The sequence below is a fragment of the Molossus molossus genome, unplaced genomic scaffold (assembly GCF_014108415.1).
Source record: "Molossus molossus isolate mMolMol1 unplaced genomic scaffold, mMolMol1.p scaffold_m16_p_10, whole genome shotgun sequence".
NCBI classification, from domain to species: domain Eukaryota; kingdom Metazoa; phylum Chordata; class Mammalia; order Chiroptera; family Molossidae; genus Molossus; species Molossus molossus.
In genome coordinates this window covers 23,395,319-23,410,942 of record NW_023425345.1, presented here as the reverse complement: position 1 = coordinate 23,410,942, position 15,624 = coordinate 23,395,319, and the positions used below count along the sequence as shown (strand labels likewise).

General features: G+C 36.3%; 1 protein-coding gene across 1 annotated transcript; it reads right to left on the bottom strand.

Annotated features, from left to right (window-relative positions):
- Positions 1 to 539: 539 nt before the first annotated feature.
- On the bottom strand, positions 540 to 13,953 carry CLEC9A (C-type lectin domain containing 9A). Its single transcript, XM_036252924.1, has 5 exons — positions 13,879 to 13,953; positions 4,736 to 4,882; positions 2,838 to 2,989; positions 1,516 to 1,637; positions 540 to 848 (listed from the first exon to the last, which is right to left on the bottom strand). The coding sequence occupies exons 1-5, from the start codon at positions 13,940 to 13,942 to the stop codon at positions 716 to 718; spliced, it is 618 nt and encodes a 205-aa protein (XP_036108817.1). The 5' UTR covers positions 13,943 to 13,953; the 3' UTR covers positions 540 to 715.
- Between the last annotated feature and the right edge of the window lie 1,671 nt (positions 13,954 to 15,624).

The following is a 15,624-nucleotide window of genomic DNA, read 5'->3' as shown; positions in this document are numbered from 1 at the left end:
CTTTGATTTGTGAATGGTAGGGGTGGTCAGTGAGAGGAGGAGGAGGCACAGAGCTGTCTGTCACTGGAGACATGCTGGTACTGGCAGCCCGACTATCCCTTCCACTTACGTGAGTGCTGGTAATTCATCTCTCTAGCAGAAATCTACAGTTTTAACAGGGTATTGTCTTACGGGCAGTTGTGATCAGCCTCTCTTCCTTCCAGTTTGAAAGTCTATATGCCTGGGCTCCCATCCTACCAGTCTGATACTGATGCCTTGGAAACCTAGCAAATACATAAAAGATCTGGTAGACAAAGAGTTTAAAGGCCACATTTATCTATTTATTTTAAAAAATTAGCTAGAACAGCATCATCTCCCCAGTGATTTATAGATTTCTGTGTAGAGTTCATAGTCATTCTAGAGTAAAAAGAAAACACACACAAAAAATGACAAATGAAAATGTCTGTTCTTCAGTTTGTTGTCAACCCTTCAGGGTTTTGTCCTTTGTAGCACTAAATCAATTCTATTCTTGGCAATGTGAACACTACCCAAAGGATGTCTGGGAAGTAAAGAATATTACCCAGTGTAAATGCAAACTTGAGTTTTGAGTCCCAGCTAGCTAGTTTAGCCCACACATAGGTTTACTTCTGCTTTTGCTATTTGGCATTTTGTGGTAAGTTTTTCAATGGCCTGTTCCAAATACTATTGCAATAGATCACTTCGAACTGAACTTCTTTTAGGCAGGGGATCTTAACGTGTACTTCTCACAAATAAAGTATTTCCAAAAGGTGCAGTTGGAGGAAGAAAGGACCTTGTCTCTGAAGTATCCACAGAGCCGGTGAGTTGACTGAGTTCTCTGTATTGGCAACCTGGAGAGGCAAGTCGGTGTACATAAGGTTAGGTGTGGCGCTTACAGTGCTGTTCTTATGGGTAACTCAGAAGAGGTGTGTAGTTTTTTGTTTTGTTCTCCTTTGAATAAGACACATTCCTGTAGGAGTTTTGTCTTCCTTCTGTAATAACAGAGCTGTTTTCTCTCAATAAAAAAATATGTAATATAATTTGAACAAACTGCACATTAAAACTCAAAGACAGGCTCTAAATTAGAATATCTTTCCTGACTCTTAATTCTCAAAAATACTAAAGCAGCTGATTCCGTTCACTAATTTCCCTACGTCTATCTGAAAAGCTTAATATGGAAATTTCTTAATACTATAATCTCTTTCCCTCAGCACTCTCTAGCCATTACATTATACAAAAGAAATGTACTTGATGATTAAATAATATTGTTCATTTGGACTCTCAGATTTTGATGTAAATGTTCTAGAGGTTAATGGTGGTGAGGCTGACAAGGAGGAAGATGTAGAAACCATGAAGCTGATTTAAATTACTCGGCTTTGATTCCAGTCAGAAGCCTATGAACTTATAATGCTAGTTATGTTTCTTGGAGGAAATGTAAAATATAAAATAAAATGAAAACTTGAATTCCCTCATGTATTTTCTTCTTGTAACTTTGTGATTTTTCCCTTCGACACTTACAGGTCAGAGGAAGGCAAGGAGCCATCTTGCCAAAACCAGGGCTGGCTGGGTCCATCCTGAGTCAGTCCCACCCAGTAATCATAGCCTCTTCTGATCTTTTGCAGTCTGCCAGTAATAAAGTCCTATAAGAAACAAGACCAGGTTGTGAACTGAGGGGGGGGGGGTACCAACAACCAACTACCATGAAATATAAAGTGTGCCATTTTTCCTAGACAGACATCAATGCGAACTTTAAAGCTGGAGAAAGAAGGGGGTATATTTACAAGAAGAAATACATTTCATAGACTTTTTTTTCCCTATTGCCATACAATCAGTGAAGTGTTAAAAACTAAAGGAAAAATAGGCATCTGGTATTAAAATAGAGCAGGTTTAGAGTTTGGCAGAGATATATGTCCACGAAGGTAAGTGTTATACTGAACCCTCACTATCAGAAGAAGTAAAATATCCTTGTCGGCACAGACCACGTAGATCATACTTACATGCTCCTATATGAAAAATAGTTTAGAAGATTCCAGAAGCAACTTAACTGTAGGCATATTGTGTTAGCAGAAACATTACTAACATTTGTCAACAAATTTGCACAGAAAACAGTGAAAACCCATAATTGTAATAAATTAGTTTGATTTGCCTTGCTTTACTGCATATCCTTAACAAATTGTTCTGCCATTATTCTCATAAAAATGAACTTCGGCTAATTACTGAGTATAGCAACATACACTTTTAATAAGTTCAGAAAGGTGGAACTGTACATTCTACTTTACATATATGGGTAGAATAATTTCAGAAAAACTTCTATTGTTTGCTTGTTAAGATGTTAGTAAATTGGGTTTAATGTCAATTAAACAACTTATTTAGCAAATGTTAATTTTATACACCCTTTCCATTTCATGACATCACCTCACTTTTTATATTTCTGATTTTCCTTGATAATTGAAAACTTTTATAGGTTATTATACTTCCTTACAGCATAAAAATAATAAATTTAAAACATATACACAATTATAATGTATGTATATCTTGGAGTAGATTAGCATGTCACAAAATGGTATTTCTTTTATTCATTCCAATATTTGATTAACAAAGGACATAGAACTAACATAAGCTTCTTGATTTCGGGATAATCATCCTGTTTTTTGTTTGTGTCTCCAGTTAAAAAAAACACAAACCATAATAATTCCTACTTTGTCTCATAAACCTTTGTTACAACAAATATACTACTGTTATACAATATTAAGGAATTCTATCTTATTACAATTAATTCTTTCTTTTAATAGGTAATATGATATTTTCAGAATGATATGAAACCATAAAATAGTGTTTACCATTTCTTCTTTGCTGTCTATTTGTAGAAGATTAGACCTCTCCTTCAAACAATTCTCTTTACCGGTTTTCCAAATACTCCAATTTTCAAAGATACGGTAACAACTTTTTTCATTCTGAATCCAGTTGTCTGGACAAGGGCTGCAGTTAGGAGCTTTGAATAAAACATTTTAGTTTATTAAATTTATTGTAAAAATATTACAAGCACATCTCTTCAAAAGAACCCCTTGTATCACCATCAATGAAGCTGACCATTCTAAGCAAATCTTCCATATGCTATAGTTCTTACTGATTTCAGCTTCTCTGAGGTGACTATGATAATATTTATATAATCATTTCCAACTGTAACAGGTCTCTAAGAATCAGTTTAAGATAAAATTAACTTGAGAATATCTTTTATCAAATTATTTCTCTTCTATAATAATTGATCTGATTATTCTATTTTTATAAATCTCCCTTTCCTTAAGTTTACCTCATTTATAGTCTTCATTTGTTTGCTTATCATTTCATACTTGTTAATCTTACTGGCCCAGTCTAGTTTGAAATGCACTGGACCATTAAGCAAGTTGAGTAATAAGCCTCAAGTTGATGCTTAAATTCTGAGGTTTAAACGTGAAAATGTTTTATGTATAATGGAGAGAACAAGCAATGTACCTTAGAGAGTAATTTGAAAATATATAAGTGAAAAAACTTGAAGAAAATGTGACCAATATGCTTATTTTAGGACTTTGATATAACTAAGAAGTAAGCCACAATGTTTAATCAGCTTTATGAAATCTGCCTTAAGAAAGAATGTATTCACAAAAGAAGGGTACTCACATGTATAAAAGGGAAACCAAACAGCAAGATTTTGACCAGGTGTTTCTGGCACAGTTTTATAAAGGAAAAGACACTGAAATTTCCAGAACTCAAGTTTCTAGAGAAAGTCATGAATAGCATTATCAGCTTCCATGGCCCAGATACTGAGTTGTTTAAGGCTCTTCAATATCCTTTGTTTGGAATCTAGGCTAATCAGGATCCTGAATATTGTTAAAGTTACAGCATACATAGCATTGACAATGGCAATTGAAGGCTTGGAGAACATGCTGAATACGTTGGTCTCCAAACAGATATTGTCTTCAACTGAAGGTCGATGGCTCAGAAGTGGACCTAAATCATGCTTGCAATGGCCTCTTATATTTAAAAAATTTGTTGGGCACACAATGATTCTTTAAACATTTACTTGACTAAAATTCAATCAGAAGGATCTATGGTAGGTTTTTGACTTCTCTCATTGGTGATTACTTAAATGGTATCCACTTCAGGGAAGTTAATTCTCTAAATTATATGTATGAGTATTATTAAATGTTAATTAAGTAATCATAGAATACTTTACAAACTCTACAACAGATAGAAATAGACTGTTTTAGGTTGAAAACATTTATAAAGGATTTAAAATATATAACTGAAATAACTTCATAGAATTTTTAAAAAGAGCTCCATTGTTATAGTTTAATGTTAAATACTCTAATTTTTAAATGATTTTTTGCTGAAAGAGTTATCTAAATTTGAACTTAAAGCAATATCTAAAATAAATATATCAAAGAATCTGAAGCTACAGTTAAAGATATAAATTAGAGTGATTGGATAAAACGTCTGACCTACTAATATCACACGTTTCACTTTGAAATTTGAGTGAATGTGTTCTTTATCTACATTTCTTGGAACCTCTGTATTTTCTACATACTATTGAAATACATAAATAAGATTGATCTGGATGATGAATCAAAAGTATGTTTCGTCCTTTATAAAATGCTGATTATGATTTTGCAGAGAATAAAATGAGTGTCACTGTTTCTTTTGGGGATTTGCTGCATACATTTGTATCTGCAAAGCGAAAACTTACTGTTATATCAGTTACCTGAACTGAAAGAGTTTTGCAGCAAGGTTTGGCAGTGTTTTATCTGGAGGTCATGGCTGGTCTTCCACTTTGTGAAGTTCAACAGTGCTTTGTCCTGTTCCATGAGTTTTTCTTGCTGTTTCTTTGCAATAGCTGACACCTGGAACACTTCAAACAATAACACTCATTTCTATAATTTCCTGACAACTTATAAAAGAGTCATCCTTCAACACAAACTAAAGACAACTACTAATTGTTGATGATTTTTGTGACTTTAATTTGCACTATTTTAAGTATTTATTTAAAATTCACATTGTTCAAGAATTATCTACTATTCTATGCTGTACACCTAATAAAAAATAATATTGAATTTAAACTGTAATTGAAAATAAAATTTAAAAATTTATATATCTAAAGGAAATGTGAAGAAAGGCTTCATTAATAAAATTAAGACTTGTTGAAAACAAAAAACAATTATTTATTTATTATTATTATTTTTTAAATCCTCACTTGAAGATATTTTTGCATTTATCTCCAGATAGAGTGGGAGGAGGAGAGGGAGGAAGAGAGAGAGAGAGAAAAACATCGATGTGAGAAAGACACATCAAGTGCCTGCCACCTCTACAACCCTTGGGGTCAGGGACAAACTGCAACCGAGGTACGTGCCCTTAGCGGAAACTGAACCCTGGACTCTCTGGTCTGTGGGCTGATGCTCTAACCACTGAGCAAGACCAGCCAGGGCCAAAAAACAATTTATATTGTTCAAGATAAAAACTAAAAAAAAAAAAAAAATACGCAGCAAAAAGCCTCTTTGCCACCCTGCTTCTTTTTAATTTAATTTTATATTTTTATGATTTTTTTTAGAGAGAGAGGAAGGAAGAGAGAGAAACACCAATCGGCTGCCTCCTGCGTGCTCCCTACTGGAAATTGAGCCTGCGACCTGGGCATGTGCCTTGACTAAGAATCAAACCGGGACCTCTCAGTCCATGGCTCAATCCACTGGGCCACACCGGCTAGGCATGCACCCCTTTCTTCTTCTTCTTCTTTTTTTCTTTATTGATTTTAGAGAGAGAGGAATGGAGAGGGAGAGAGATTGAGGCATTGATGAGAGAGAACACCAGTTGGCTGCCTTCCGCATGCCTCCTACCCGGGATGGGGTCTACAATCTGGGCATGTGCCCTGACCAGGCCTCTCGATGCATGGGTCGACACTCAACCACTGAGTCACACCAGCCAGGCACTTCTACTCCTCCACAGCAGTCAGGAGCACCAATTTCTTCCTTCTTCTTCTAGAAGTAGTTTGAGTTTTACAAGCAAATGAACATAAAATGCCCTTTCTTACCTTTACATAAATGGTAACAATCTGTTTACATAGTTTTGCACCTTTTATCACTTGAAATACATTTGGACATAATTTTATATTATTATTTCACTATCATTGTGTAGGATTCCACTGTATGGATATATCATGCATGAATGTATCATTACTTATTTTAGTAATTTTCTATTGACTTTTAGACTATTTGTAACCTTTTGGTGTTACAGAAATGAATACTATAATAAAGAACCTTAGTCATATATAATTTTACACATGTGCAAGTATATTTTTACGGTAAGTTTCTAGGTCAGTTTATGTGCATTTATTCAAACCATAATCGATACATCCAAATTACCCTTCAGGTACACTGATGCAAATGGTATCTCAAATCATTGGAACTTGCATCTCTTTTTATGTTTGATGTTGAAATGATTTTTCACACATATAAATAAAAGTCAGTTGTACTTCATTGTTTTATGAAGTATATAATTCTATCCTTTGTAAATTTTTTCTTTGAGTTTCTAGTTTTTTTGTTTCTATGAGGTACTTATTGCGCTATGAGAGTTCATTTGAGCAGGCCGGGAATCAGCCTCAGCTGGGCTTCTAAAGTTTCTGCATGGAACCGATTGACCCATGGACAAGGCATCAAGCATACTCATTAAACAGTGTAGGTTTGTAATCATCAGCCTGAGAATTTTTGGGGGTGGGGGCAGATTATATTAGTTTGTCAGCATTGTTTCTTGATAACATATTGTTGATGATTCATCCCTGGTTACAAGGAGACCCTGAGAAGTCTCTGCCTTGAAGCTGGTTACCTTGCAGGAATATGCCTGTGTGGTCAGCAAAATATAAAAATCCCAGCGACACTCCGTTTGGGGTTCCCTAGTACCAAGGTGTTCTGTGTACACATCAGTGGTTCCTCATTCAAGAGAGAAACTGTGCTCTGAAAGGATATTACAAGGGAAGAACAAGGGTGCCTGCCTGCACCTGGCCTCCCCAGACCTCTTAATGTAACATATCCTTATTTTAATGCTGTTGTTAAATTATATCCTCTTCTTGTAATAAAATAGATCTGTAAGCACTGTGACTTTAGGGTTCACACGGTCCTACAAGTCTTCTGGAGCAACCAATCCTGTTTCCTGAATCTGTTCGTGTACTTACATTTTGGTAAAGTTAGCTTTTCCTATGATATAAGCTACAGTGACATTGCCCTAGTTTGTCTTTCGACTTTGCTTGTGGTAGCTAACCCCCACATTGATCAGATCTTTGTGTGTGTGTGTGTCATTTTTAGTAAAAGTTTTATGCTGGAGATTAAACTGTTATAAGTATATTTTACATTTACTTTTTGATCTTGCTGGGATTTTTTTTTCCTCCTAAATTATATGATATGACTTCACCATTTCCCCCGAGATGGCTGAATAGTTCTCATATCATTTTTGACTCTTTCCCCCCCCATACTCTCTATTTGCCACCTTTAACTTACTGTAAATTTCCAGTGAAGTACTTGGTTACACAGTATTTCTATTGTTTTGAGCATATTCAAGTCAGCTACTTATCTTTTCATATGTCAGCACCACATAGCCTTAGTCATTTTAGGTTTTTAATTTATTTTAATATTTGATAGGGCCAACCCTTCTCTTATTTTCACATTAATTTTTGGTTATTCTCTTCTGACAATTCTGGCTAGCTTATTAAGCCAGTTCACTTTAAATATCATGTTATAAAGTATCTATCTATTCCTATTTTGTGAAATATTTTTCTAAGCATGGATATTGATCTTCTTTGTCTTGTTTGATTTTTATAGAATTTCTTGAAATGGTGGCTTAATGTTTTTAATCAATTATTGAAAATACTTATCCGGTAAGTCTTTTAATCATATTACTTTTGCCCAACTCTCTGTCTTCTACTTTTGGGTTTATTGTTGCACATAAGCTAGTTAGCTCTGCCTCAGAGGAAGACTTGGTTACAATTTTGCTGGTTCCTAATAGAGAATATTGGCATGAAGGTGAAGTTTTTATATAAAAAATAATAATTTCTGTCTGCATGTTGTCTCATGATTAGCTGGTTAATATTCATAATAAAATATTTAATTGCATATCTGCATTTTCTGTCTGTTATAGTCATCAACATTGTTTCTGAGAAGGAAATGCTAGAAGAGCCATGGACTAGAGAAAGCAGGTGCTTACGCCCTGTCCATCTGTGGGTAGAGCCAGGAACCCAGGCTGCCAGTGGATTATTCATTTTTCTTCTTAGCAAAAGGCTGGATCTCACCAGAGTGGGGAGTAGGACAGTGGTGTTATTTATGTTATTCTATTAATAATCTGGCTTGTTTAGACAATGAAAAAGAATAATCTTCCTTTTATAAATTTGAAGTATTATTCTAAAATGTTTAATTTTGATGAATGTCTTAGATTAACTATATATTTTTATTTCTTTTTAAAATTCTCACCAGAGGATATTTTTTCATTGATTTTTAGATAGAGTGGGAGGGGAAAGGAGGAGAGAAAGAGAGAGACATAGCCATTGGTTGCATCCCACATGACCCCTGCCAAATCCGGGGATCGAGCCTGCAACCAAGGTATGTGCCCTTGACTGGGAATCAAACCTGCGGCTCTTCAGTCCACAGGCCGACACACTAACCACTAAACCAAACCGGCCAGGGCAAGGTTAACTATATTTTTGAGGTTATTGTTGCTTTTTTTATTACTCCTTGAAGAGCTTGAACTACATAAAACTGTAATGAAACTGAGAAAGGGAAATGAGACTTTTCTTTAGATTTCCTCCAAGTGGGAAGAAATGTGCTGTACCTTTATTAGTGTTGGGGTTATAATTAATTTGCAACAAGTGAGGAGTAAAGATTAAACAATATAATTACCTGGGAAAATATAAAATGACATATGTTTAAGAAGGAAAATAAAAATATTTATTATAAGATGATATATATTTTACCTAATTGATGAATCAGGAGAACAAAAAAATATAGTAAAAACAAATGAAAAAAATCTGATTCTTTAGAAAATGTTTTGCACAAAAGAATTTTTTTTTTTAAATCCTCATTCAAGGATATTTTTCCATTTATCTTCAGATAGAGTAGGAGCGGGAGAGAGACAGAGAAACATCTCTCTAACTGCTGAGCCAAACTAGCCAGAGCAAGAATTTTTTTTTATCTTCACCTGAGGACATTTTTTCATTGATTTTTTTAGATAAAGTAGAAGGGAGGGAGGGGGGGAGGGAGAGATAAACATCACAAGTATGTGCCTTGACCAGGAATCGAACCTGAGATCCTTCATTCTGAGGGCTGACACTTCAACCACTGAGCCAAACTGGCCAGGGCTGCACTAAATACTTTTTAAAATAGTAAGTCAATTAACAAAGTAATATGGTGGAGAAAAACAGAAAATACAAAATAGTAAGATGGAAGAAATTACTTCTACTTACCTTTAAATTTACCACTCCCTTTCCTCCTCCCCCTCTTCCTCCTCTTCCTTCTCCTGCTCCTCTTTGTTTTATGTTATTCCATAGTGTGTATATATCATGAATTTACACTGTCTCTTAATGATAAACATTTGAGTTTTCTCGAATCTTTCTTTCCTCTAGTGCTACACATGCAGGTTTATCTACAGACACATTTTTCACAAAAGTGGGATTTCTGGGTTAAAATCAATTACAGTGATACCTCGGTTCTCGAACGCCTCGGTTTTCGACCAAATGGAGATTCGAGAAACTTTTGTCTCGGAATCCGAACAAATATTTGGAACTCGAACTTCCGAGATGAGCCAAATGGCGTTCATTCGGCCCAGCGCGCCTTGCTTGCGTCATCAGTGTGAGTGCAGAGAGAGAGAGAGTCACGCTTTGTGGAGTCACGCTTTCCTATTGGTTTCATTGCTTCGGTTCTCGAACAATTCGGTTCTCGACCGTCCTCCTGGAACGAATTATGTTCGAGAACCGAGGTATCACTGTAATACAGTTTAAGACAACCCAGAGTTTGTTAGGCACATGATTGTCTTGGTTATCTAAACAGATTTCATGAACTACACAGAGGAAAAAAAAAAAGTATTTACTGGACAGAAAGTTTTTTGAGAACATGAAAAATGTACAGTATGTTTTATTAGTATTTTTAATATGTGCTATATGCTATATGGTTTTCGGCTATATAATGATTGCTGATTGGAGATGATAAACTTATTTTTATATAAAAAACAAATTCCATATCCTATTCACTTGACAATATTGCTTGAAAATATTTCATCTTTAATTAATCATTTTTTAAATTGAAAGTGTATTTTGTAGTTTCTTTTATCTTCTCACCCCAAATAGTTTATAAAACAACATTGAAATTTATTATATAGAATGGTACTTAATGCATATCTTTAGCTATTTCCAATGTCAGTTAAATATGAATTAGTTTTTTAAAAATGTGGATTCTTATATTTAGAATAAAACTTGGCAATATTTTATTAAAAGTTCCCAGTTTTTATAGAAGAAACTAGATTATTATGTGAATTGACTTATTTGTTAGTTCTCTTTCAACTCTGCAAATCTGCTTCCAGTATATCTTCTTGATAAACAGGTATTTAAAAGTGAGTTTCTTAAAAAAAAAATAGGCTGACATTTGACAACCCAGAGTGTGTTAGGAACATGATTACCCACAGATGGAAAATAGGGTGAGATAAGAAAAGCTTTCTGGAAGTTCTAACATTTATGCTAGACTGTGAAATTTTATTTGAGGAGATAGACAAGGTAACAATTACTTTTTGAGCTACAACTAATTATTAAAGCATTCCTTGCAGAACCACCAGGAAAATGGATTCATAGTTAACATGAACAAAGTCAAGTTCCCTGTACTTTGTGGAGGCAAATCTGAACCTTTCTCTCCTCATTTCAGAACTCATAATTCTCCACCACCAGCTAGTGCCTCCTAGATAGAGAAATGACTTGCCAAAACATGAAGGAAGAAAAATGATCTTGACAATAACCTTCATCTCTGTCTCAGTATATGTTTCAGTGCTAGTATGAGTGATAATAGAGGCTCTTAGTTGTTTTTTTTTTTTTTCTGAAACTTGCAGCTCTGTAATTATTGTATTTCATAAAAAATTCACTTGCTAGAGCTAGAAACATCTCAAATTTAGACTCAAGGAAATAAATAAATGTGATTAAATATGACCCAAATAAAGTTTTCAGGTTTGCATTAAACATTAAATTGTACCTTGTCTAATGTAAAGTGAAAACTCTTATTAAAATATCTGCACAAATCAAGTTTAGAATAAATGCCTATTAGAAAAGAGAGCGGACTTCCGGTTAAGATGGTGGCGTAGGTAAACACGGTATCGCGTCTTCCCACAACTACATCAAAGTTACAACTAAACTACAGCACAACCATCATTCAAAGCAGCCTGAAATCGAGCTGAATGGAAGTCCTACAACTACGAAATTCAAGAAGAAGCCACATCGAGACTGGTAGGAGGGGTGGAGGAGCGACGGGCTGGTCCCACACCCACGTGTGGCGGATAAAAATCAGGAGGACACCTCAGCTGGGAAGGTCCTCCCTGAGGACTGAGGGGTCCCCGTCCCACACCAGATGCCCTGCTCAGGGTTCCAGTGCCAGGAAAAGAAGTCCCTATAACTTCTGGCTGAAAAAATCAGCGGGAACTGAGGCTCAGGGAAGCTGAAGCAGCTGGAGCCCCTGGCAGCTTCTCTTTAAGGGCCCGTGCATGGACTTACGTAGACTTGATCCCTCTAAGTTCAGAGGGGAAGCAGCTTGAGGGGCGCCAGAGACATACAGGGAAGAACTGAGCTGTTTGACATTGGATCGAGGGCTGGAGAGGGGGCTTTCTCCTGTACAGACCTGCTGTCAGAGGCCTTTGTTTCTTTGGTGAGTCCTTCCCTGGGGCGTCAGACAGCCGCCATATCTGGGACTCCAGCCACCTGGATCACAATGTTTGCCCTGCCCTGGTTATTCCCTGATGCCCCGCCCCACCCAACTTTCAGGCCCACCCAAGCTGTTGCCAGTTGCTTAACCATAGGATTGGCCTGTCTTGGATCCTGCTTCAGGTTTTCCTAAATTCTTTCAAATAAGCAGCATATGGTCTCAGCTAGCCCCATACCTCTCGTTAAGTCATACACAGAAACAAACACAGGGAGGCAGCCAAAATGAGGAGACAAAGAAACAAGTCCCAAATGAAAGAACAGAACAAAACTCCAGGAAAAGAACTAAGCGTAATGGAGATAAGTAACCTAACAGATGTTGAGTTCAACACACTGCTAATAAGGATGCTCAATGAACTTAGTGAGAACCTCAGCGAACTTAGTGAGGGCCTCAAGAGCATAAAAAAGGACCAGTCAGAAATGAAGGACGCACAGTCAGAAATGAAGGAGGCACTAACTGAAATAAAGAATAATTTACACAGATTCAATAGCAGAGTAGGTAAAGCCAGGAAGCAAGCCATTGATTTGGAATATGAGGAAGCATAAAACACCCAATCAGAACAGCAAAAAAAAAAAAAAAGAATAATTAAAAAAAAATGAGGATAGTGTAAGGAACCTCTGGAACAACTTTAAGCATGCCAACATTCGCATCTTGGGGGTGCCAGAAGAAGAAGAGAGAGAACAAGAAGTCGAAAACCTATTTTAAACAATAATGGCAGAAAACTTCCCTAACTTGGTGAAGGAAACAGACATACAAGTCCAGGAAGCACAGAGAGTCCCAAACAAGGTGAACCCCAAGAGGCCCACACAAAGACACATCATCATAAAATGCAAAAGGTTCAAGACAAAGAGACAATCTTACGAACAGCAAGAGCAAAGCAGTTAGTTACCTACAAGGGAGTTCCCATAAGACTGTCAGCTGATTTCTCAAAAGAAACTTTGCAGGCCAGAAGGGAGTGACAAGAAATATTCAGAGCGATGAAAAGCAAGAACCTACAACCAAGATTACTCTATCCTGCAAAGCTGTCATTCAGAATCGATGGCCATATAGTTTCCCAGACAAGGAAAAGCTAAAGGAGTTCATCACCACCAAACCATTATTATATGAAATGTTGAAGGGTTTTCTTGAAGAAAACGATAAAAAATATGAACAAACAAAATGCCAATGAATACATATCTATCGACAATTGAACCTACGAACAAAATGAACAAGCAGAACAGAAACATTCTTATAGATACAGAGAACATTTTGTTGATTGCCAGATGGGAGGGGGGTTAGGGGAATGGGTGAAAAAGGTGAAGGGATTAAGAAGTACAAATTGGTTGCTAGTCTGACAATCCTCAAAGGGAAGGGGGGTTGAGGGAGTGAGAAGAAATAAACCAAAAAACTTATATGCATATATGCATAACCAATGAACACAGACAGCAGTGTGGGGAAAGGCAAGATGGGGGTGGGAGTGGGGAGGAGGGGGTCAATGGGGGGAAAATGAGGAACATCTGTAATACAGTCAACAATAAAGATAAGTTTAAAAAAAAAAAAGGGAGAGCATTTACTGACATTTTTCACAGAGCATGCTTTGGCATGCTAACACGGTTCACACATTGAATTATAATATATGTAATTATTTACATTATTTTTCCCAAAGAGACTTATCGTGTTAGATTTGAGTTAAACACCATGCAATTGAACATTACAAGTTATAACAGCATCCGGGTGCTTAGAGCATTAAATCAAATCAATGTTCCATAAATTAAATTACAAAGCTATTATTTTTGTCATTTATATGTTTGTAATTGATTTATTTATCCATTTATAAATTATGAAGTTTTATTTATTATGATATACATATATAGTTGTATGTAAAACAATATGTCGTATATAATGCATACGGTTTTTTTTGAAGATATCCTTTTGTACTTACACTTAATACCCAAGAAAATGGAGGCTGTTAATGAGCCCACGCAGAAAATACATGATATTACCATCACTGCACACCATGCTCCTAAACAAGGAATCAGGACAATAAAATTGAGTTAGAAAAAGTAGGTGAAAATGGTGGGCCAGGATAAGACTAGACTGAGGGAAAAAAGGAATTAACCTTAGGCATTTCAACCACAGACTTGTTGACACCATGTAACTGTAACAATAAAAAGAGAACGCCAACCCTTTGATATGCAATTTATAACCTGAAACACATTTGATGGCAAAAATGTCAAATTGAACAGGTTTAATACATACTTCTTTTACCCTTACATGATGCACAGCCTTACTAACTAGTTTTATGTATTCTTTTCCAAATATTTTAGAGATTGTAGCAAGTCAGGCAGCAAGCTTAAATTTGTTTTTGTTGTTGTTGTTAATCTTCACCTTCGGATATTTTTTCATTGATTTTTAGATAGAGTGGAAAAAAGGGTGGGAGAGAGGGAGAAACATCAATGTGAGAGAGACACACCAATTGGCTACCTTCAGCACAACCCTGACCGGGGTGGGGGAATCAAACCCGCAACCCAGGTACATGCCCTTGATTGGGAATCGAACCCATAACCCTTTGTCTTGGGCCAACTCTCTAAGCCAGACCAGCCAGGGCAAGCTTTAATTTTTGAAAACAAAATACTGTGTTGTATCTCCTCATCTCTTCTCAGTGTCACTTTAACATAATAGGTTCAAAGATATTTCTTTTTAAACATATAGTTTGGGATGAGGAATATTTTTTTCCTGGCAATTTTGCAATTATTCAGTAAGAAAAAAATGAAGATTGTGTAACTGGTTGTATTCTTAATACTAATCAGAGAAAAATAGATACAATGTGTCTTTGGATAATTTGGTAAAGTGAATAATGTACCTGCTCAAGATACACATGTCCTGATCCCTAGAACCTGTAAATGTCACCTAATGTAGCAAAAGAGGTTTTTAAGATGCAATGAAATTAATGATTCTAGCATGGAGAGATTATTCTGTTCTTCTGTCTAGGCTCTTATGAATGAGAGGTAGGAGATCAGAGGGACGTAGTGCAATATGATGGCAAAAGCAGACCTGATGCTGCTGGCCTTGAAGACCGAGGAGAAGTCGTGAGCCATGGAACGTAAGAAATGCAGCTCTAGAAACTGGGAAACACAAGGGAGTGGATTCTCCTGTAGAGCCTCGGAGAGGGAATGCAGCCCGGCCAGTACCTTGACCCAGTAAGATCCGTTTCAGACTTCTGGTCTCTAGATCTGTAAGATAATAAACTTGTGTTGTGCTAAGCCCTTGAGTCTGTGTTTATTTGTTACCCCAACAGTAGGAAACTAATACAAAGATTGACCTTAATAAAGACAGAAATGATTGCTATAGCATACAGCTTCAGGCTGATGAGATGGTGTCAGTTTTTCAATGTCTGTTTTCTCTTTATTTCTTAATATTTATCAGACAATTTGTGAAGGACTGTTTTTGTTGTTGTTAATCCTCACTGACGATATTTTTCCTTTGATTTTTTAGATAGAGTGGGAGGGAGGGAGGGAAAAAAAGAGAGAAAGATGTGAGAGAGACACATCCATTGTTTGCCTACTGAACCACCCCAACCAGGACTAGGCACTGAACCTGCAACCCAGGTATGTGCCCTTGACTGGAAATCAAACGCACCACCCTTTGGTCTATGGTCCAATGCTCTACTGCTGAGCCAAACCGGCCA